This window comes from Lynx rufus, unplaced genomic scaffold (genome assembly GCF_022079265.1).
Source record: "Lynx rufus isolate CCGP_SWC_20201006 ecotype Redwood Valley unplaced genomic scaffold, mLynRuf1.p SCAF_12, whole genome shotgun sequence".
NCBI classification, from domain to species: domain Eukaryota; kingdom Metazoa; phylum Chordata; class Mammalia; order Carnivora; family Felidae; genus Lynx; species Lynx rufus.
This window is the reverse complement of record NW_025814826.1, coordinates 68899208-68923190: the sequence shown is the minus strand read 5'-3', so window position 1 is coordinate 68923190 and position 23983 is coordinate 68899208. Positions and strand designations below refer to the sequence as shown.

Sequence of the window (23983 nt, the reverse complement as noted above, 5' to 3'; positions counted from 1 at the left end):
CACTGAGATGCTATTCTTCTCAGATAGGAAGATTACATATATTTGACAAAATACTTGGCTTACAAGGTTGTGAGGACACATCACAGTGGGAATGCAAGATGGTGCACCCCTAAAAAAGGGAACTGGGCAACATACAGCAAAAACAAATTACAAATGCCTGCTGACCAGGCAATTTCTAGGAATCTAACCCAAAATTAAACTGGCAGAACTATACAAAGATCTGCATAAGACTATTCACTGTAGCACTAAGTTTAATAGGAAAAGACAGGAAACAACCCACATGTCCAGTAATAGCTGACTAGTTGAATACTCTATGGTACATTCACAAAAGAAGGGAGTTACAGCTGCAAAAAGGAACAAGGAACATCCCTAGACACTGCTAATGAGAGGTCTCCAAGATACTGTTAGGTGCAAAAGTCAAAATGCAGAACAGTAGATATAGGCGGAGTCTGGGTGGCTCAGTCAGTTAAGCATCTGACCTCATCTCAGGTCATGATCTCACAGTTCAGGAGTTTGAGCCCCGCACTGGGCTGTCTGCTGTCAGCACAGAGCCTGCTTTGGATCCTCCATCTCCCTGTCTCTCTCCCCCTCTCCCACTTGCAGTCTCTCACAAAATAAATCAATACACTTAAAAAAAAATGCTTACTGATAGGGAGAGGAAGGTAACAGGTGTGTGGGGACAGGGAGAGAAGTCAGACTTCTCTGAATGTACATTGTTTTGTAGACTTGACTTTGGAGCCATATACATGTTTTACATAATCATGAAAAAATTTTTATAAAAACCTGAAAATTTGGGGGCACCTGGCTGGCTCAGTCAGTGGAGCATGCCCCTCTTGATCTCAGGGTTGTGGGTTCAAGCCCCAAGTTGGGTGTAGAGATTGCTTAAAAATAAAATCATAAAAAAAAAAAAAAGACCTGAGGGGCGCCTGGGTGGCTCAGTTAAGCATTTTGATTTTGACCCAGGTCATGATCTCACTATCCAGGACATGGAGCCCCACATCAGGTTCTGCACTAACAGTGTGGAGCCTGCTTGAGATTCTCTCTCTCCCTCTTTCCCTGCCCCTCCCCTATCATGCTCTCTCTCAAAATAAACATTTTTTTAAAAACCTGAAAAACTTAACCCTAAAGAGCATAAGCAAAATGAAACAAATGAACCAGTATATATAACCCCACAGAAACAAATTATTTTCATTGATTTTAAAGTTTTATATCTATTTTTGAGAGAGAGAGAGAGAGAGAGAAACAGAATGCAAGCTGGGGAGAGGCAGATAGAGACGGAGACACAGAATCTGAAGCAGGTTCCAGGCTCTGAGCTGTCAGCACAGAGCCCAACGCCGGGCTCAAAACTCACAAACCGTGAGCTCATGACCTGAGCCAAAGTTGGACGCTTAACCAACTGAGCCACCCAGCCGGCCCTTAATTTACTTTAAAGCATGGGATATAACCTAACAACAGAAAGAACTGCAAAAGAATGTTACACTTTTCAATAATCATATCATTAGTAATATTGGCATTGTTATTCTGACATAATTATATATATATAAATAATAAAGTAAATCCTTGTGTTAAGATAATCAGGATCCAAGATTTTTTTTTTTTTTTTTAATTAGAGACAATGCATGTGCAAGTGGGGGAGGGGGGGCAGAAGGAGAGACAGACTGAATCTTAAAGGACTCCTTGATTAGGGTAGAGACTGACAGAGGGCTGGATCCCGCCACCCTGGGATCATGACCTGAGCTGAAACCATGAGTCCTATGCTCAACTGAGTGAGCCACCTAGACGCCCCCCAAGATTCTAAATATGAGGGGGAAAAAAGATACAAACATAAAATTTTAAAAATTAATAGCCACCTAGCTCTAAATTTGAAATATCACTGTAAACTCATGATGTATTTTTACATTTAAAAAAAGAGTTTCCTACATTTGATAATAAAGGATAATCATTAACACTCACGGGTGATAATAGCTTTGTAATTACGTTTTTAGGGGCCCTTATCTTTTAGACAAATATGAGAATAATTATTATATAAAATGACCTCCTCTACGGGATTGACGAAAGAAATAACCAGAGAAATAGGTGAAGACACTGCCCATTTCAACTGTTTGATGGACACATGGGGTTCATTCATTACACTACTTTGTCTACCTTTGCCTATCTTTGAAAGTTTCTATAATAAAAAGCTAAAAGGAAAAAGGAAAGAGGAAAGGGTGTCACTGTTGAGGGACTCTCTGTCCCCTCCTCAATTTTTCTTCCCATCCCTGCCTGAAGTTAGGGAGTCCTACTCCCAACCCAGGGTCGCTTATCAGAAAAGGCGAGATGGCCAACTCTTCCTCCAGCTCCCCAACCGCTCCTCCAAGAAAGCCCTCACCGTTCTAGTTTTTCTAGAACACGACTAAGCATTCCAGCCGTGGCTGTCTCAGCCACCTCTCCCGGGAGTTGCTACCGCACCGTGCAACGCCCTCACGGACCGAGGCTTCACGGCCCCCCCACCCCCCCCCCCGCCGCCCCCCAAAAAGTCCGTGAACAGCAGTGCAGGTGGTTGAGGAGGCGGTCACTGTCACACGTGACGATCACCGCTAGGTCCTCGGCGGGTCCCAGGGCACAGCAACGAGGAGGCACGTTCAGAGGGGGTGGCACCCGGCTAGGAGCGGAAAAGGAACCCGCCTGGACACAAGCCTGAAACCCGACTCTACAGGCACTAGGTGGCCCGTGGGTCCGATGCTCGGAAGCTTCACTAGAACTTTCCACAGGACCGCCGGAAGTGCGGTAAATGCGAGGCCGGAGCGCGGTGTGGCCTCTCTAGGCGCGCGGGAGATCTCGCCTCTCGGTGGCTCCGCAGAAAGCGGCCTCGCTGTCAGTCAGGAAAATGGCGCCGGCGGGGAAGGCGGGGACGACTGGGAGGTGTCCGCTCCAGGAGTGGTGACCGGGGGCGTGGGCGGGGACTGAGGAGGCGGGGCCCCCAGGGATTGGCGGATGCGCAGACCAGGCGGGGCGTCCCCTTTGTCTGAGTGCGTTGCGGGCGTCCGTCCCTTCGCGCGTGAGGCTGCGGCGTGGAAGGTGAGTTGGAGGTGCGCGTGGGCACTGGCGCCCGGGCACTTCTGCCAGCACGCGCGCTGGAGCCGGGTCGTCCTCACGGACAGGGCACTTCCCCGCGGGCACGCTCCGCTTCCGCCCCTCCTGCCGGGTTCCTCCTGCGGGCGCGCGGTGGGCTCCTTCCCCTCCTCGGACCCCACTCTGAGCCCCCTCTCCCCCAGCGTTTTGCCGCATCCCAGTCCTCTCTCCGCTCCTCACACCCGGGCTTCTCCCGACCTCCGCCCCTCGGCCCCTGCCACGCCCCAGAACCCTCTCCCCTTACCCTTGACACACACCAGGCTGCCTGCGACCCAGTCTCCGGGCCCTCAGCCCTCCGGCCCTGCCACGCCCGGAATTCCCCCCCCCCCAGGCCCTGAGACACCTCACCGCCCCCCTCCGACCCCCCCGGGCCCCCTCCCCCGCGGACGGCGAGCGCTGGCAGGAGGTGGAGGTTTGCGGCAGGGCCGCGGCGAAGAGAACGGCGGCGCGATTGCCCCGGGAAGGGTGGTCAGCGACCCGCGAGTCCCCGGCTCGCTCAAGGTCTCCCCAAAATACAGAACCAGAGGCTGAGAAGCCCATCCGGACCCCGCGGCGGCAGGAGCGCCTGTGCCGTTCGCAGTAAGCCGTTTCTCCGCATCCGAACGGCGTTGGCATCTCGTTGGTTCAAAGTACTTTCCTAATTTTACATCCTTTCTCCATGTTTCTATCCGTGCTCTTCTGCTCACTACCTTGTAAGAGCCCCTTTTTAGTGAACGAGACCAACCTTTTCTAACATGGTTTGCAAATATTTCCCTAGTTTATTATTTGCTTTTTAAGATTTCAGTAGAAAATAACATGCATTTTTTAAAATGTTAACGTGCGAGAAAAATAGAAAAACTGGAAATCGTCGTTGGGAACAGCCTGCCAGTGTGCGCAGAGGCAGCACTGGCTGGTTTCCTTTGTACCCTTTCTGGATTTTGCGTGCGCTGTTTTCTGTTATTCACCTAAAAGGGAAGCTCGGGGGGCAGAGGGGTGGCCATGCTCTATCGGTCGATACTTGTTAGATTTTTCACTTGCAAACTGTCTTCGTGGCGGTGCGTTCCGTCGGTTTTGTACACCCGGTGTGTGCAGGGTGGACTCGGAGGCGGAGTGAGGGGGAGGTTGGGGCCTTAAGACCGCCCGCCCCGCATTGTTGTCACATGGATGTTTTAATTTCCGTTCCCCGATGACTGGTGAGGTTGAAACTGTTCGTGTGCCTTTGTATTTCCTTTTTTGTTTTCCTTTGTATTTCCTTTGTGATCTGCCAGCTCATACTCTTTTCCGTATATGTTGAAAACACCCTTCACAAACTGACATTTGACTCCAGTTATGGTGCTTTGTTCTGGTTTGGGGTTTTTTGAAGAGATTTCAAGTTTTTAATCGTAACATATTTACTCCGAAGGCTTTTGAGCTTTGCTATGTCTTAAAAGGCTTTCCCCACGCCAAGATTATTTTTAAAATAGACTCTTGTTTTTCTCTGGTACTTGTGCAATGCTGGATCCATCTGGAATTTATTTTGGTGTGGGGTGAGTTGGGAATCCAGCTTCATTTTTTTCCTTCTGTGCTATTTCTAACACTACCTACTGAATAATTCATCTTTCCATTGATTTGGAAAACCAACTTTGTCATGCATTAAATTCTTACATGTCTTTGGGCCCATTCTGGAATTTGGTGGCTTTGATGTGCATAAGGTATTAATTTTCATGCAGCAAATGTGGGAGTCTCTGCCCAGCAGGTTTCTGCTTTTGCTATTTTGCTTAGAACAGCCCTTCCCACCTAAAATAATACAAATGTATCTATACTTGTATTCAAGTCCTTAAAATGTGATCTAAAATTTCAACTCTTACTCATTAGTTAGCCTAGTGGATTTATTAGACTGAGATGATCTAATTTTTTCTGGCCAAATTTTTTTGTTTGTTTGTTTAAATCTCTTTGCCTCCCTCTACTTTCTGGGAGATTTGTTGAATTTTATGTAAAGGCTTAATTTTGCTTTTCCTAAAGCATTTAAAAAATTTTGTCTTCGCACAATTTATTGAATCATCTTTCCTGAGCAATTTGAATTGTCTCATCTGTTCTTCATTTGTTTATACAGACTTGGCCCTGCTCTGCCCCGTTCGGTAGCCACTGCTTTTCCTCCAGGCCCACCGGTTCTAGGCACCTTGGTTTTGTGGATACGGTGGGCAGAATTAACATCACATTTCTAAAGTTCATTTTAAGCTTGTTCCTTGTTGCCATTTATGAACAGAATTTTCCCCCCATACGTTTTCTGACTAGGTGTTGCCGGTGTATAAGAAAGCTGTTGGTTTGGATGCTTGATCATTCACTATGGAAGATTGCAGGGTTGTGCTTTGTGTTCGCAAATGGCTTGGAGCTGCCCTTTGTGAAGATGCTTCCACCGTGGAGGTGGGGCAGGGCTTTCCACCAGGAAAGCCTGTGGGTGAGGATGGTGAGGACTGAGGGAAGAAGATCCCGGGAGCCTCTCACCCCAGACCACGCACGTCTGGTATGCCCATGCTAGCCTGTCACTGTGTGCGAGCTCTTTGGACAGACATGCGTGTTCTTTTACATCAGATCTATCAGGGATTACAACAAGGGTGATTAAGTTCCTAAAGCTTAGCTTACAAAACAAAACAATAATAGTAAACTTTAAACTCTAAGCTTTTTGCATCTCTGCAGCCCCTTCTTTAGTTCCTGTCCATGTAGCTGGCTGCTCAGTCATCATGAGAGCTAGATTCTGTTTGGCTGAGTGTCTCACTGCAGTGTGGCTTCTGTCCCATTAAGCATCCAGGGCTGCTGAGAACATGGATCTGTTCTGGTTTTGTTTGGGTTATTCCCTGAGGAGATTTCCAAAAATGGAATTCCTGCATCTGAAGAATGACTGTGATTGGTGGATGGACGGTGCTCTTTGTGCTTGCCTCTTTGTGGGGGTGGCATGGCCTTGCTCACAGTCTGTTAGGGGACTCAGTGGTGGTGATTCTGGCTTGGGGGGTCATCCAAACAGGACTTGTCGTGCCCACCTGTTCTCTCTTCTTGTCTAAACTGTGTTTTTCTCACAGAGCATCTCACAGGGCATCAGAATCATGGAGGTCAGGGTTGGGGAGAGGGCGGCTTGTTAAAAGCCAGTTTGGGTACCCTGGATGACTCTGTTTTCCTGCCTGACAGTTGTTGGTTTTGAGATGTACAGTGTTTTGTACGTCTTTGCTTGAAGTCACAGGCTTGTTCAAAATTAGTATCACTTCTTGTGTTTATTTTGTTCTTTTTTTTTTTTTTTTTTAATCAGAATACAGTCGGGGCGCCTGGGTGGCTCAGTCGGCTGAGCATCCAACTTTGGCTCAGGTCATGATCTCGCGGCCCGTGAGTTTGAGCCCCGCGTCGGGCTCTGTGCTGACAGGTTGGAGCCTGCTTCAGATGCTGTGTCTCCCTCTGTCTTGCCCCTCCTCTGCTGATGTGCGCTCTCTCTCTGTCAGAAATAAATAAACATTAAAAAATTTTTTTTAAAAACAAAAGAATACAGTCATCTTGGTTCCTCGGGCTTCCAGAGCAAATTACTGTAGACTGGGTAGCCTATAAAACAACAGACATTTCTCAAAGTTCTGGAGGCTGGAAGTCCAAATTAGGGTGCCAGCATGGTCAGGGGAAGGCCCCCTTCAGGTTGCAGACTTCTTGCTGTGACCTCACGTGGTGGAAAGAGTGAGAAAGCTCTGTGGGAGTCTCTTCTTACAAGGGCACTAATCCCATCATGAGGACTCCAGACTCATGACCTAAGCACTTCCCAAAGGCCTCACCTCCTAACACCATCCTACTGGGCATTAGGATTTCACCATATGAATGTTGAAAGGACACAAATCTTCAGATCGTAGTAAAAATACTGTGTGATAGTATAACACATACTATGTGATATGCTTTTTTTTTTTTAACTTGGTAATGTGTGAAGGTCATCTAGGTAGAGATCCTTTGTTTCTGTGCTTTTCTAGGACTCCCCCCGCCAGGTAGGAATCTTTTCCTTTGCCCTCTCCACCCACCTCTGTTTCTCACTCGTGTTGACAGCCTGGTTGTTTGGAGTTAGTCTAATCGAATGAGATAACACTTGGTCCAGCGGCATCTGACTCTGCGCCCAGTGGTTCTGAGCACTGTCTCCTCTTGAGGCCCACAGAGGAGGGATGTGATCTTCCTGTTTTACGGGTGAGGACAAAGCACACACATACCCTTCATGGCCCTGGAGTCATTGTTTCTGAAAGAGGAACATTTTGGACATGCTCTCTGTGTCCCATGGTGTCATTTCCCTGTCGTCTATCTAGCACAACCTAAATCTTTCTCTTAGTGGGTCTGTGACCTGTGTGTGGAAGGACTGTGGGTTGGCAGTCACACCATCCTCATCCATTCCAGCGGAGTTCCCACTGTGTAATGGCATGTCTGGTTCATCTACATAACTGTTAGGTGGCTTTTCTGAGACAGGGTGTAGAGTATGGTCTCGTCGATTTTTTAATTTCATTCACTTACTCAGCAAACATTGGCCTGATGGCTGCTTTGCTGAGACAGGAAGGGAGAAGGAGGACTGGGCAAGGCAGAGGCCCTCAAGATAAGGGGTCAGGAAGGGCCTCAATGAGAAGGTGATGTGGCCAAGCACCAGCTAAAGGGAGGGAGCCTCCCTGGCAGAGGGGAGGTTCAAGCAGGGTTCTGAGCAGCCTCATAGCCATAGAGGGGCCGGGAAGTTAGTTGAAGCCAAGGACAGTCGCTATTCCCATGGAAGGCAGATGCATGACCCTGCTGTAACAGGGCCAGGTTCTGGGTGCACTAGGAGAGTGGATTTGGAGTAGACTGTGAAAGAATGAGGAGGAAAGGTAGTTTCAGGATCAGGTCTTGGGTAGAGGTGCCCAGACCAAGCTGGAGGCAGAAATAGGAGCCTAGTGTTAGATGTTAAGTATCTGAGATGCCAAAGAACATCTCCATGAAGATGTTGAGTTGGAGGGAAGGGGATTGCCAGTTCAACTGCACCAAAAAGGAGACCCTAGGCTCCACTGAACATTCAGGCTCGTAGGATAACCATGGCCAGTGCCAGATATGTGCAGGATGTGGGGCAGGAAGAAGCACGGGCAGGAGCAGGAGTTGGTCTGGCTTAAGGCCTTATGGCCACATGTGCCACATGCCTCCTGTGTCATCTGTACCCACTGGGAAGGCCCTGAATGAGGTTCCTATTGGTGTTTATCGTTGGATCCTGGCCTAGTTGCAGTGGGGCCATAGTGCCAATGACTACTTCTGCCAGGTTCCCATAGGACCAGAGCTGTATTATACATGAAGGTCAAATTCTCAAACAAGTGAGGATGGCTGGAGGCCTTGGCTGAGGGAGCAATGTCCAGGAGACTTGGTAGAGACCAACTTGCAGGAGCACAAGAGACCAGTGTCATCCTGTCAACAGGGGGCAAGGATCTGACCACATGGAAGTCATGGGAGACCCTGACCAGGGCCACTTTCTGGTGGGGTGGGGGTACGGAGACCTCTCATGGAGAGGTATCTGGACGAGACCATGGGGAAGATGACTGACAATGAGAGATGGCAAGTCTGTGAGCTGGTCGAGTGGATATGGGTGTTGGATACACTGCCAAGAGGGCAGGAGGTCGAGTGGGTGGTGGAAATGGCTTCCTCATCTTTGTTCTGAGATCTGGTGAGGCAGGCCCACCCTGCCTCACACCCATCTTTTTCAAATTTTATTCTTAATCTATTATCCACCATCTATCATTCATGTGAATTCAAGGTAGTTTTACTCCTTTAAAAGGCACCTGTTGGAATCCTAATTAGAGTTGCACTGACACAAGCACACACAGATTTGGGGGGAATGGACATTCTTGGTGAAGAAGTCCACCATTGTGTTCCGCAGAGGCAGCTGCAGTTGGGAGTTCAGGATTTGTATTCCCGAAAGTTGTCCATGCAAACTTACACATACATCTGATATTCTACAAAGAAATCAAACAAACAGATGAAGCACCCTGTTTGTTGAGGTACCTGCTGAGCTGCATGCATGAGAAGGTTGATCACCATCTTGTACCATTTTTCCTAGAGTGATCTGCCCACTTGGCTTCTGTGTCCCTGTTATAGACACCCTTTGGCACTCCAAAAGATGTGAACCCCATTCCCCCATTAGGAGAGCCTTTGGTCCCCCTTTTTTTCCCCCGTATTTTGAGTATGATAGACATCTCAGCTTAATTTAGCCTGATAAGCCCCCAGAACCCGCTCACCCCCAGGCCTCCACATCAGGTGTTCAGACCAAATCCCTGGGTGACTCTGTACTTAGTCCTCCAGAATCAACCATTTGTCCTGCCTCCGTTCCCAGTCCCTGGTGGAGCCACCACCAGGCTGATGACCCCAGCCTCAGTGGAGCATCAGGGCAACTGGGGCACAACCACATGAGACTGAGGCGTCAGTGGGGCCACAGGAGTTACGGTCAAGCCAAGCATGCCAGACCTGGGGTGAGGCCCCCACAGGAGTGTGGACCTTGAGGAAAGCCTGTCTTCACTGGGAGATTGTCTGTGGAGGCAGCCTGGCCTGGCACCCACACCAGACCTGATGAACATTTCACACCTATGTGAATGCTCTGGCATGGGCCCTTGTGCCTAGACTGTGGGCCTGAGCAGGTGCCTCAGAGTCCTTGCTAGCTCCCTAGCTGATCATAAAGACCCCAGGTCTGGAGAGCAAAACCTTGTGGCTGGGCCCATGGGAAGAGTTCACAGTGGGGGCTGGACTCCCTCAGAACTCAGGGTCTGTGGGGGCAAGGGTGGGCCCCTCATGTGCTCCCTCCTCTTCCTCAGCCCCACAGGCTCCTCTGACTTCCACCTTCCTTGGAAACCTCAAGGGATCACGCGATGGCAGCAGCCAGGCTCCTACCACCACCAGCAGGACCCCAAGTGAGCTGCCTCCAAGGCCTTTGTTGCACCCCTGGATTTCCTCACAACCCTCCCATGCCCAGGGTTCTGGGTGACAGCCTGAGTGTCACTGTATCTCCTGAACAGTGTGGCCCCTTCCTGATGCCACCCATATGCTCGCATGTGTTTCCCCTCCCCCCGACCCAGGGCATCTCCACTCCCCCCACCCACATTGCTCCATCTCAGACATGGAGACTCAATCCAACCTTCAGCAGCCCCTGTCATTCCAGGCCAAGGTGACCTTTGAGGATGTGGCTGTGCTCCTCTCCCAGGAGGAGTGGGACCGCCTGGGCCCTGCTCAGCGGGGCCTCTACCGACACGTGATGATGGAGACTTATGGCAACGTGGTGTCACTGGGTATGGCCCCTCAGCAGGCGTCTTCTGTGTCTCTGTGCTTGGCCAAGGGCAGGGACCTGGGGTGGGGGGTTTGGGGTTGCCTCCAGGTGTTACAGCTCTAGAGGGACGTCACACCTGTCTGTCTCATGCCTACAGGTCACTCAGGTGGGGTAGGGGTGTTCACAGATGTTGTGCTGACAAAAGGCCTTCCTTCCCCATGAGCAGGACTTCCAGGATCAAAGCCCAACGTGATCTGTCAGCTGGAGCGAGGAGAAGAGCCATGGGTCCTGGATGGGCAAGGGGCTGAGGAGACTGGGGGCTTGGGCATTGGCCATTCAGGTGAGTGAAGGGAGCTGGCCCTCCTTCAGTTGGACTGATCAGCTCCTGGCAGCTGTGCACACTGACAGGTGACAGACAGCAAGAGTAGCTTCCACCTGGGGCCTCTTCTGCCCGAGGAGCCTGTGGTCTTAACTCTGTGAATTGCACTTACCTGCTGTAACAGCCAGTGGAGGAAGTTCCTGCTCTTTTTTTTTTTTTTTAATGTTTGTTTATTTTTGAGAGAGAGAGAAATAGAGTGCAAGCAGGGTACGGACAGAGAGAGAGGGAGACACAGAATCCTAAGTAGGCTCCAGGCTCTGAGCTATCAGCACAGAGCCCACCACGGGGCTCGAACTCACAAGCTGTGAGATCATGACCTGAGCTGAAGTCGATCACTTAACCCAGTGAGCCACCCAGCTGCCCCAGGAGTTCCTACTTTTAAAAACTGTTTTGTTCTCTCTTAACTCTCTTTTCTTTTTGCAGATAACTCCAAACGTGACCACATGGCAGCTTGTAGGCAGCAAGACAGTTCACCCTGTCCATGGGGTAGGTGTATGTCTTATCTTTTTAACCCAGTACAATCCCTGAAGGTGTTAATGCTGATGGTTCACGAGAATGTAAAGAAATTCCTGGGGTTCTCTGATGCAGAATGTATGCTCTTGTTATACAATATGTACACTCTATACAAAATCATGGAGAGGGGTTTTTTAAATTAAAAATTTGTTTCAGTGGAATTTTTTTTTCCTTTGTTTTGTCCAATGTAAAACATTCTTCCTAGTCTGTACTTGAAACAACAGCTGAAGCTGTATTGTTCTGAAAGTGAGGGCTCTGCTCTTGCAAGTTTGGTCATGTGTTGCTTTTATGCCATGGATGATTGAATAACCTTTTGTACAATTATTTATTAAAGTCATTTTGCTCATCTCGTTACTTTGGCATCAGGAAAGACACTACCTATTTAGGAAGCTTCAAACAATAGAAGAAATACTTTTCAATGGAAATGGGTAATTATTTCTTTGGCTTGCTAACTTTATGAAGATGAGGCTTCTTAAGTAAAAAAAAAAAAAAAAACTAAACCATGTGTTCTCCAGTTTAAAAAACATATAGTATAACTTTTAAAAAATGAGATGTGTAAAAATTTTATTGGCCATAAACCCAGATTTTTTAAATGAAGAACTTATTGGTATTGCCATTTTTCAAAACAGTGTATACACTTAATAATTGCTCTGAAGAGAATTTAAAAAATGCAGAAATATCAAATAAGAAAAGTGGGCACAAAACTTGAACAAGTTCTGATAGAGGAGGAAATCAAAGGGCTAATAAATGTGAGAACATGCTCAGCCTCATTATTTATCAGTGACATGGAAATTAAAACTGCTGTGATATACCATGTTTGACCTTCAGTATCAAAAAAAAAAAATAGATCTGACATTATCAAGTTTGGTTGAGAATATAAAGCAGCTAATGATGATGTAAACGTGCACATTCACTTTGGAAACCAGTGTGCCATTATCAAATGAAGTTGAAAATATGGATCCCTATGGCAGATGTTCCACTCTTAAGTGTACAGTAAGGACATTTGTGTGTAAACCCCAAGAAACATGTACAAGAATCTTCAAAGAAGCATGTTTCAAGATAGAAAAATCTGGAAACGACCCAGGTGTTCATCAGCAGTAGACTAGACAGATAAATAAGCTATGGTGTTGTAATAGAACAGAATGTACTGTAGTGAAAGGGATTTGATAACTGTTGTAGAACAATATAACGAATCAGGAACACAGTGTTGAGAGGAAATTAAGTTGCAGAACACCAGGTAACACAAAATTCTAGAAATCTCAGAAATATGCCTAATTAAGTTATTGGTTAGAGATCCAACCTTTAATATAAAACTATTAAAAAACCCAGCAGCAACAAGGGCTTCTACTTGCAGCCAAGATGGAGTAAACAGAGATGGTAGTTACCCTCTCACTTGAAACAACTGAAAAACTGGACAATGTATATGAAACCTCGGCTCTCAAGATGTTGGACATCATTCTCTCAGTGGAAGTCAGTCAGTGAAGGAAAGTAATTCCCAAAAGACAGGAAACAAAGGGATGATCCCTACAATTGTCCCAGCTCACCACTTGGAGAAGATCCCAGTGTAAGGAGGGGAACCCTGGCAGAGCCCAGTGGTGTCCCAGACTTGAGGACATTATTGCCAGGAATCCAGAGATGCCAGGGAGGCCAGAAGTCCCACAGGGGAGTCTGTTTGACAAAGAATTCTGGAGATCTGCAGGAAGACTTCTTGAGTATTAGCAAGGAAATCCAAAGCCAGGAAAGAGCTGCCTCTTTAGAAGGAGTAGTAGCTGTGGTAACCAGGATTTAAGATGGTCCTCATAATAGAACGAATTTTTGTGCCCCTCCCCCATTCATATGTTGAAGCCCTGACCCCCGGTGTGAATGTATTGGTGATGGAGGCTTTATGGAAGTAATTAAGTGACCTCATAAGGGTAGGACCTTGATTTGCTATGATTAGTGTTCTTAGAAGAGGAAGAGAGACCGGAGCTCTCTTTCTCAGCACAGGACCTGCCCTGCCTGCATAATCCCCAAGATTGTGAATGTGGATTTTATTCTCGTGATTATGTTACGTTAAGCTTTTGCCTTTAAGGAATGGAGAACTCTTTAAATCGGGGTCTGGGGGGTCTGGGGGTTGGAGACCGAAGCCAGATTCAAAGAATGGAAAGAAGGATTTGATGCACCATTGCTGCCTTGAAGGTGGAGGGGGCCACATGGCAAGGAATGCAGGTAGCAATCAGGAGGTGAGGGTGGCAAAGAAAACAGTCCTCTTAGTCCTGTAGCTACAAGGGGCTAAATTTTGACAACAGTAAGAATGAACTTTGAAGTGCATTTACTCCCTGAGCCTCCACATGAGTATTCAGACTAACACTTTATTTCTCAGCCTTGTGATACACTGAGCAGAGAACCCATATGGAATTCTAGCCTGCAGAGCTATAGGCTAGTAAATACAGTGCCCAATGCTCACATAAGGCTGGGAATGCTATCTGTTCCCAACAGCAAGAGTGGGAAACTTGTAACTCACAGGGAATCCTTAATTAGAGAACTAATGTGTGTGTGTGTGTGTGTGTGTGTGTGTGTGTGTGTGTGTGTGTGTGTTGGGGGGGTGGGGGGAAGGCTGGTGAAAGAGCCCTAAGCACTATTCTGTTCTGGTCTAACAAAGTTCAAAGGCAAGAACCATACATGCTACTTCCAAGTAACTTAACCAAGAATACTTAAGTTCGAGACAATTTCTAGAAATAAAAAATATCCAACATGAAGCAAGGTAAGATCCATAATATCTGGCATTAATAAAAAATTATCAAGCATTCAAAGAAGTAAGAAAACAACCATAATTAGAAGAAAAAACAGTCCTGTTAAACGGACCAGAAGTGACATCAGTGATAGAATTGGAAGACCAGGAGGAGTGCCTGGGTGGCTCAGTCTGTTAGGCATCTGACTTAGACTCAGGTCATGATCCCATGGTCAGTGAGTTCGAGCCTCGCTTTGGGCTGTGTGCTAACAGCTCAGAGCCTGGAGCCTACTTTGGTTTCTATATCTTTCTCTCTCTCTCTCTCTCTCTCTCTTTCTCTCTGCCCCTCCCCTGCTCATGTGCTGTCTTCTCAAAAATAAATATTAAAAAAATAAAAAGATTTGGAAGACCAGGACATGAAAACAAAATAAATTTATTCTGTATGTTCAAGGACTAGAGGGAATATTCAGCATGTTAAGTAGAGTCTTGGAAGATACATGAAAGGCCCAGTTCTGATCTCTAGAGATGAAAACAATGCATGAGATGAAGAGTTTACTGGGTAAAATTAGTGACAGGTTAGATATTGCATAAGAAAGGATTAGTAAAACAAAAATCCTAGAAACTACTGAAAAGGAAAAGGAAGGAAAAAAAGACCACAGGACATTAGTGAGCTGTGGGACAATCTGAAATTGCCTAATATAGCTGAAGCCAATAAAGCAGAGGTGGGAGCATCAGAAAAAATATTCTAGGAAATGATGGTTGAAAACTTTCCAAATGTGATGAAAACCATAAACTCACAGATCTAAGAAACTCCAGTGAACCCCTTACATAATAAACTTGAATAAAATCACTAAGCTATATCATAATCAAAAGAAGTGTTAAAGCTAAGAAGCTGGGGGCGCCTGGGTGGCTCAGTCGGTTGGGCGTCCGACTTCGGCTCAGGTCATGATCTCGCGGTCCGTGAGTTCGAGCCCCGCATCGGGCTCTGTGCTGACAGCTCAGAGCCTGGAGCCTGTTTCAGATTCTGTGTCTCCCTCTCTCTCTGACCTTCCCCCATTCATGCTCTGTCTCTCTCTGTCTCAAAAATGAATAAACGTTAAAAAAAAAAATTTAAAAAGCTAAGAAGCCAACAAAGGAGATAAGATAGAATCATGAGAAGTAACTTAATTTTTTTAAAGGGAGAAAGAAGAGAGAACAAAGAACAGATGGTTAGTGGCTGCCCTAGGGTTCACAATATACATCTCCAAACATTCAAAGAATGCAAACACCATTTCATATGTGTTAGAAGACTGTTGGGGTAGCATACTTGTTTATTGGTCCGTTCAGGCTGCCATAACCAAGCCATGCCATGGGTTGAGTGACTTAAACATGAAAAATTTCATTCTCATAGTTCCCTAGGCTGGAGGTCCAAGACAAGAGTGAGTTGGGGCGCCCGGGGGGCTCAGTCGGTTAAGCGTCCGACTTCGGCTCAGGTCATGATCTCGCGGTCCGTGAGTTCGAGCCCCCGTATCGGGCTCTGTGCTGGCTGCTCAGAGCCTGGAGCCTGTTTCAGATTCTGTGTCTCCCTCTCTCTCTGGCCCTCCCCCGTTCATGCTCTGTCTCTCTCTGTCTCCAAAATAAATAAACGCTAAAAAAATTTAAAAAAAAAAAAGTGAGAATTTGGTGAGGGCTCTATTCCTGGCTTGCAGTATGGCCGCTTTCTGTGTGTTCACATGGCCTCTGTGTGCCTGTGGGGGGAAAGTGAGTAAGCTCACTGAGGTCTTTTCTTAGAGGGCAGTGATGCCATCATGGGGGCCCCACCCTTGTGACCTCATCTAACTCTCAATTACCTCCCAAAGTCCCCACCACCAAATACCATCACATTGGGGGTTAGGGCTTCAACATGTGAATTTGCGGGGAGAGACACAAACATTTGCTCCATTACAACTGTTTTTTTCAGGTTTATTTAAGTAATCTCAACACTCAACGTGGTGCTTGAAGTCATGACCCCAAGAGTAAGAGTCCCATGCTCTTCCAACTGAGCCAGCCAGGTGCTCTAGTGTGTAATCATTTTTGCTTTGGACAATTCTCTTAGAGTGATTTAGAAAACCGTTTTACATAGTCTTTTATATTTACCTTCATTTTAACCATTTCCAAAAGCCTTCATTTCTTGTGTAAATCCAGCTTTGTCGGGTATATTTCTGCAGCCTGAAGAATTCCCTGTAACATTAGTTTGGATTTGATTGTTGGATGTTCTCTCCATTGGTGTTTGTAAATTGACTTGTTTTTTCTTTTTCTGCCCTTCAAGGGTGTCAGTCCATTGTTTTCAGACTTGTTTCTGATGAGGAGTCTACTGTAATTCTTACATTTGTTCCTCTGTGTTGTATGTGTTTTTCCTCTACCTCTAAGATGTTCTCTTTGGTTTTTGGCAGTTTGAATATGATGTATCTAGTCAGGATTTTTTCTTTTTCTTTTTTTTTTAATGTTATTTTTGAGGGAGACAGAGACAGAGCATGAGCGGGAGAGGGGCAGAAAGAGAGGGAGACACAGAATCCAAAGCAGGCTCCAGGCTCTGAGCTGTCAGTACAAAGCCTGATGTGGGGCTCAAACTTACGGACCTGTGAGATCATGACCTGAGGCAAAGTCATATGCTCAACTGACTGAGCCACCCAGGCGCCCCTCTAGTTGGTATTTTATTTTTTTTTTTTTTTTTTTTCAACGTTTATTTATTTTTGGGACAGAGAGAGACAGAGCATGAACGGGGGAGGGGCAGAGAGAGAGGGAGACACAGAATCGGAAACAGGCTCCAGGCTCTGAGCCATCAGCCCAGAGCCCGACGCGGGGCTCGAACTCACGAACCGCGAGATCGTGACCTGGCTGAAGTCGGACGCTTAACCGACTGCGCCACCCAGGCGCCCGCTCTAGTTGGTATTTTAAAAACATGTTTGTAGGGCGCCTGGGTGGCAGAGTTGATTGAGCATTCCACTCTTGATTGCGGCTCAGGTCATGATCCCAGGGCTTGGGAATTGAGCCCCATGGCAGCATGGAGCCTGCTTAAGATTTTCTCTCTCTTCTCCTCCCCCTACCTGTCTCCCCCACTTGCACTTGCGCCCTCTCTCTCTCTCATATTAAAAACAAAACAAAATGTGTGACACTAATATCTTGAATCTGTGTTATGATGTCTTCCGTTATTTTTAGAAAAATCTCAGCCATTATCTTTTCAGATATTTTTACTTCCCTGTTCTCTTTTCTGCAATTCCAACTACATGCAGGTTAGGCCATTTGATATTGATCCATGTCAATTTTATTTTTATGTTTCATACATTTTTGTCTTCGTGTTTCTTTTTGGGTAATTTCTGTTGACTTACTTTCAAGCCCACTGGTCTTTTCCTCATCTGGGTTGAGTCTGCATTGAGCCTCTCAGAGGCGTTCATATGTTGCTATATTTTCTACATCTAGCATTTCCAGTCCTTTCTTACAGAATCTATCTGCTGAGGTTCCCCATCTGATCATTCACATTGTTCAACGTATGGGTCATCTCTAATTCTGGTTCTGTTGGTCACTTAGTCTCTTGATTCTGTGTGTGTGTACACACAAGCAGTCTTTTTCCTTTCTCTTGGGTGTCTTATAATATTTTATTGAATGTCAGCTATCATTAAGACAGGAGATATAGAAGTAAATAGTATATCTGTCTGGGAACATAGCCCCTCCTACTAGGTGGTTAGTGTGAAAGCCTGAGTCAGGAGTTTGGCTGGGTTCTGTTCCCATAGTTGCCCTCAGTATACCACTGGATTCCCGTTCTTCTGGCGTTTCCTTGTGCATAGGGTGGGGACTTTCAGTCTTCCAGATGTGCCTGCAAGAGAGGGTTTTCCTCTGTGCTCTGGCCACCAGCACCCCCCACCCCCAGCAGAAGTCTTCTGTTGCTTGTTACTCAGTGCTTGCTGGCCTTTTCGATACGAGCAGGAGGAGATGACCGCGTGCTCCACTGTTCTGATCATCCTCAATTTTAGGCAGGTGTTGTATTCTTGGGTCACAGCCCTTCCCCTAGTTGAAGCAGACTTCTCAATGTCTGGGCTCATGATCATTTTCCTGCCCCTCCTTCAGGAGTAAAGGGTAGTTTTCCCTTCCCAGCCATTGGGATGTTTGTCTGTGCCCTAGAATGAGAAGTTTGCTTTCCTTTGCCCAGTGACTTGCAGCTTTCATTCTGTCGAGGAGAAGGGTTCAGGTGGGTGCTTGTGCTCTCCTCTTGCAGTCCTGAGCCACCAAAGGAGGCTTCCTCTGGATCTAGCCCCTAGGGGGAAGACCATGGACATGAGCCCCTGTGTCGAGGTGAAGAACTCTGAGTATCTGTGTCCAGAATGCTGCTGAATCTGGGGTGGGTGTGGAGAGCAGGTTAATCTAGCCTGGAGTGGGACCCCAGCCTCTACAAGGCCCCTCACACTTGGGAATCTCCCAACTTCCCACTCCTGCCTCTTCTCAGATGACCCTCTGCTGAGGGTTTGCTTCAGTCTGGCTGCTACCAACTTCTACAAGAAGTATTAACATTTGGTATGTCTTTGTCCCTCGAAGGTAACCATTCCTTGTCTGTCAAAAGGCAACATAAATTAAAACAACTGTATTTTATTTATTTAATTTCTTGTAGTCCTAATTTTTTTTGTAAGTTTATTTTTGAGAGAGAGAGAGACCGCATGAGCAGGGGAGAGGCAGAGGAAGAGGGAGACAGAATCTTAAGCAGACTCCATGCCCAGCGCAGAGCCTGACATGGGACTTGATCTCATGATCATGAAATAGTGACCTGAGCCGAAATCAAGAGTTTGACGCTTAACCAGTTGAGCCACCCAGGCACCCCAAGCATATTTAATTTATGGGCCACCTTGGCCCAAATCTTTTTCTAAACATCAGTCAGAAGTCGTTTTAGAAGGTCCCTTGGCTTGGGGTACCAGGTGACCCACTATATAGCATATGTCTTCCCAGACCAAGTTAGGAACTTACTAAAAAGTGAAGCTTATATCTCAGTAATGCTGTTACCAGCAAGGTGGGGGGCTTATTGGACTTGAAAATATCCTTATTACAGATAGGACACAATTGGAAAATCATTGGTGGTCCACATCATTTCTGGTAAAGAACCCCGGAATGAAGCATACTTGCCACCAGATTCAGGTAGGGAAGGACTTACACAGGCCCCTGTCTTGGAAACTACTACCTCTGTAGGTCTTTGAACCTGAAGGAACATTGCAAAATATGGTTCCCTAAGCTGAGAATACCCAGTTCTTACCCTCATGAACCAGTGAAAAAGTTATTCCACCTCCCCTGGAGAGAAGGGAGAGCCAAGAAGCAGTTCATATGCACAATTGGATGCCATCCTAGCTCAGGATCTCTGGGTACAGCTAGGTTGGCATTTGTAAATTTCCCCTCAAGGCTGCCCCCCTCCCCCCCCGCCCCTGCCCAGAGGGATTCTTACTCTGAAATTCCATTCAAGTGCAGCAGTCTTTAACGCTGTTCCTGGCAGAGGTCTTTGGGAAGCTGGGGTGGCAGCATGGTGTGAGGAGCTGGCCTCCTAAACTGCAGGGTTGAAATTGGATTGGGCACTTGAGAGTCCACAAGGAGGCCTGGCTGCTCTCATGCAGAGTCAGCTCTTGCTTATGGGCCTGACACCCTGTTGAGCATCCTTGATGAAGATCACTCCATGAGCACAGCCCATCCTCCCACAGCATCCCTGTACACCCCTGAGAAGTTTTGGTCTTTGAGTGGCATCTTGTCATCTCAATGGTTTGGTTTCCGAGATTTAAGAAACCTGTTCTCAGGGGCACCTGGCTGGCTTAGTCGGTAGAGCATGTAGTCCTTGGTCTTGGGTAGTGAGTTGAAGCCCCACATTGGGCGTAGAGCTTTCTTAAAAAAAAATTGGGGTGCCTGGGTGGCTCAGTCAGTTAAGTGTCCAACTTCAGCTCAGGTCATGATCTCATGCTTTGTGGGTTTGAGCCCCACATCGGGCTCTGTGCTGAACGCCTGCTCGGAGCCTGGAGCCTGCTTTGGATTCTGTGTCTCCTTCTCTGCCCCTCCCCTGCTCATGCTCTGTCTCTCAAAAATAAATATATGTTAAAAAACTTTTTAAAAAAAGTTATCAGCACATCCTGTAGATCCCCCAACCTGGTACTAAAAACCTCTACCCTAGTCTTCTCTGCAATGCTCACTGCTGCCCTACAGGACTCCTCTCCAGCCTAGACATGGCAAGACTCCCATTGTGTCTCGGTTTCATCTTGCCCCCCAGTGCCTTCTCCACAGTCCCCCATGTATAAGTCTTCTGGTCCTGTGTCTGTTGGACATGCACACAAGAGTTCACACATCTACCAGCCTGACACTAGGCTTCTCTGTTCCTGTGTTGCTGTCAGCCCCACAAAGCTCCTTGCGGTCATGGGTGGGGTCCTACGTGTATTCCTACCACAAGGACTCCAAGGAAGGCGGGACTCAGGTGGTAATGGGCTGTAGCCCTGCTGCTGTGTGACACGTGCACTTCACACGGTGGGGGGCGGGGGATGACTCAAGACTACAGGTCACACCTGTCCCTTAAACTGCCCTGTGAGCCTGGGCACATTTCTAATTATTGGACACAGTTGTGATTTTTCTGCACTGCAGAAAATGTGTAGCCATGTGCGTTCAGGGACCGCACCCCTGATGGCCACCTGTTGTCAGCTAAACACCTTCAGGTTGCACTTTGCTCTGCTGTTTTGAGTGGGTTGACATTTGAGTTAATATTTTTACTTTGGTTTTGTTGTTTCAGAATATGAAAACAAGGGAGAGAACCAAAATAGGGACGTGAGTCGGAAGCCATTTATTTCAGAGGAAATATCGGTGATCCTGGGGAAAGCACCCAAAGGATGGATTGATCAAAAAAGTTATGAACCTGAGCAGAGTTTCTGTGTGAGTCCAAGCCCTGTTGGCCCACCTGAAGTTCAGGTCTTGAGCCAGAGTGTGCCTCTCTCTCAGAATCAGGCTGTTCCTAGTGGGGAGAGACCCTACAAGTGCACCGAGTGTGGGAAATGCTTTGGTCGGAGCTCCCATCTCCTCCAGCATCAGAGAACACACACTGGAGAGAAGCCCTATGTGTGTGGTGTGTGTGGGAAGGCCTTCAGCCAGAGCTCTGTCCTCAGTAAACATAGGAGAATCCACACCGGCGAGAAGCCCTACGAGTGTAACGAATGTGGAAAGGCCTTTCGAGTGAGCTCAGATCTTGCTCAGCATCACAAGATACACACGGGAGAGAAGCCACATGAGTGTCTTGAGTGTCGGAAGTCATTCACTCAGCTCTCGCATCTTATTCAGCACCAGCGGATCCACACGGGAGAAAGACCCTACGTGTGCCCACTGTGCGGGAAGGCGTTCAACCACAGCACCGTCCTGCGCAGCCACCAGCGGGTGCACACCGGGGAGAAGCCACATGAGTGCGCACAGTGTGGCCGTGCCTTCAGCGTGAAGAGGACGCTCCTCCAGCACCAGCGGGTGCACACCGGGGAGAAGCCCTACACCTGCAGTGAGTGCGGCCGGGCCTTCAGCGACCGCTCCGTCCTCATCCAGCACCACAACGTGCACACTGGGGAGAAGCCCTACGAGTGCGGCGAGTGTGGGAAGGCCTTCAGCCACCGCTCCACACTGATGAACCACGAGCGCATCCACACAGAGGAGAAGCCCTACGGGTGCTATGCGTGCGGGAAGGCCTTTGTGCAGCACTCTCACCTGACCCAGCACCAGCGGGTGCACACCGGGGAGAAGCCCTACGTGTGCGGCGAGTGTGGACACGCCTTCAGCGCCCGCAGGTCTCTGGTCCAGCACGAGAGGATCCACACAGGCGAGAGGCCCTTCCGCTGTGCACAGTGTGGCAAGGCCTTCAGCCTAAAAGCAACACTGATCGTGCACCTGCGGACCCACACTGGGGAGCGGCCCTACGAGTGCAGCCGCTGCGGCAAGGCCTTCAGCCAGTACTCCGTGCTCATCCAGCACCAGAGGATCCACACGGGCGAGAGGCCCTACGAGTGCGGGGAGTGCGGGCGCGCCTTCAACCAGCATGGTCACCTGATCCAGCACCAGAAGGTGCACAGGAAGCTGTGACCTCTGCCACTAGGAGAACTCCCCTCCCCTGCCCCCCCAGCCCAGGAGAAGGTTCTGGTAGCTCCGTGGGATGCCATTGTTTGGTCATTTAGTGTCACAAGTAACTCCAAAGAGAAGCACTGAGCATGTTCCTATGGAAGAATGACAGAGCATGCCTGTTTTGTTTTTCTCCACATCTTGAAGTTATATTGAAGAGTAAATGACACAACTATGGTAAATTTTGGTAAAGACACCCATAATTCTTTAACATTAGAAAGTTTATTGGAAGAAACTGAAGGAATTGAAGACATAAGGATTACTATCACAATGAAACTTTCTTACATTCTAAATAAAGATTTTGCTTAGAATATTACATGCCTTTCCTAAAAACAGTAACTATTCTAATTATTCCCTCTAAAATTAGAATTGGATTATGTGCAGTATTCTGTGAAAACACTAAAGTGTATGGATAAAATGATATAAAAAAAGATTGTCATCAAGTATCATAATGTAATATGGCTAGAAATGCTAAGTGTGTGGAACCACTTGTTTTGTATGAAAAAAAGAAAAAGTCTAAATATTAGTGAGAAAACACTTCACCTGGTGTTTGAACTTTATTCAAGATGAGAAGGGATGTCCTAACTTTTTAGTGAAAATTCAACTCGAAAATGGATGCTTGCCTCAAAACCCACCCTTATGACTTACAGACCTTACGCTCTGGAACTCATAGGATGTCTTGGGTTTCTGGACCCCATGTGGGTAGGAAGGGAGCTTTGCCCTCAGAGCCCAGACCTTATAGCTGCTACACCAGCTGGGTGCCTCTTTACACATTGTGGTGTTTCCCAAAAAAGTTTTACTGAAAAGACCGTTCTTTGATACATATTTTTTATGATCTAAAATTTTCATTCCTGTGTTTGAGGTTTTTATTTTTTTACATGCCAAGAAGACTCTGGTATACATTATCATATACTAAAATGAATCTAGTTTATTCATAATTTTTAAGTTCTCTCTCTCTCTCAAGCTTCTCAGGAGAAATGAAGGACTAGAGTTGATCCTCGAGGGCACGGCAACACACTGACACTGATAAAAGCTCCTTTTCCCCTCGCTGTGATACTGCTGAGACGATAACATCACAGGTGAAACTCTGGAAGTTGAAGTAGCTGGTGTTACCTCAGCAAGGAGATAGGCTCCTTCTGAAAGGGACTGATGTCACTAACATGTACTGCAGAGCAGTTGGGATCACTAAGGCGTATGTTAGGAGATGAGCTCACTGAGGTGTCCCTTCACTGGAGTGGAGATCACATGGGTGTTTCTTCAGAGATGGCTGAAACCCCCAAGGAGAGACTGTAGTGGAGTCTGAGGTCATGGGGCAATTCAGAGGAGCTGATCACTGGGTGGTTACTTCAGAGGAGAGAGCAATAGTGTCACTTCAGGGAAGCTGAAGTCCCTCAGATGTTACTGCAGACAGTAGCTGAAATCACTAAGATGAAACTCCAGATCAATAGAGTTCACAGAAGCATTACTTAAGAGAGGAGCTGAGACCAGTGAGGTGCTAGCTCATAAATTCCCACAGAGGGAAGCTTCCGCCCCGTGCTGGTTGAGTTCCTAGCTGGCATCTGACTCAGTGGCTGCCCCTCAGAGCCCACCACTACCCGGGTACAATTCCTAATCATGTGGAAGAGTTAGAATAAGAAATAGGCATATTCCAGTCAAGATGAGAACAGGAGTTCAGTTAAATACAATGTAGAGAAATACTGTTTGGGAAGATGCTGTGTATCACAGGACAACATAAATTACACAGTACAGATCTTTCTGGATCACTAAATCCAAATAATCTAGGGTTTTCAGGGGGACCAAAATGTATAGTTGGCTTTTTTACCTTCTTAAGTGAACTTAATATTCTGCCTTTGCTTGCTATCAGCCGCCATTGACCCACTGGTGAGTATAAGGCTCAAGTGTCTGCAGCTGGGAGGTGGCT

At 47.2% G+C, this 23983-nt stretch overlaps 1 protein-coding gene across 5 annotated transcripts; it reads left to right on the top strand.

Moving 5' to 3' along the window:
* Positions 1–3023: 3023 nt before the first annotated feature.
* Positions 3024–22908, top strand: ZNF250 (zinc finger protein 250). 5 transcript variants are annotated; one of them, XM_047074381.1, is made up of 6 exons: positions 3024–3057; positions 9894–9989; positions 10223–10364; positions 10569–10682; positions 11145–11207; positions 20702–22908. In XM_047074381.1, exons 2-6 carry the CDS (start codon positions 9948–9950, stop codon positions 22024–22026), a joined length of 1686 nt encoding a protein of 561 aa, XP_046930337.1. In that variant the 5' UTR covers positions 3024–3057; positions 9894–9947; the 3' UTR covers positions 22027–22908. The 5 variants fall into 5 exon arrangements, with proteins under 5 accessions (XP_046930337.1, XP_046930338.1, XP_046930339.1 ...); XM_047074382.1 differs by lacking the exon at positions 3024–3057 and adding an exon at positions 6555–7272; XM_047074383.1 differs by lacking the exon at positions 3024–3057 and having other exon boundaries at positions 7280–9989; positions 10238–10364.
* The last annotated feature ends 1075 nt before the right edge of the window (positions 22909–23983 follow it).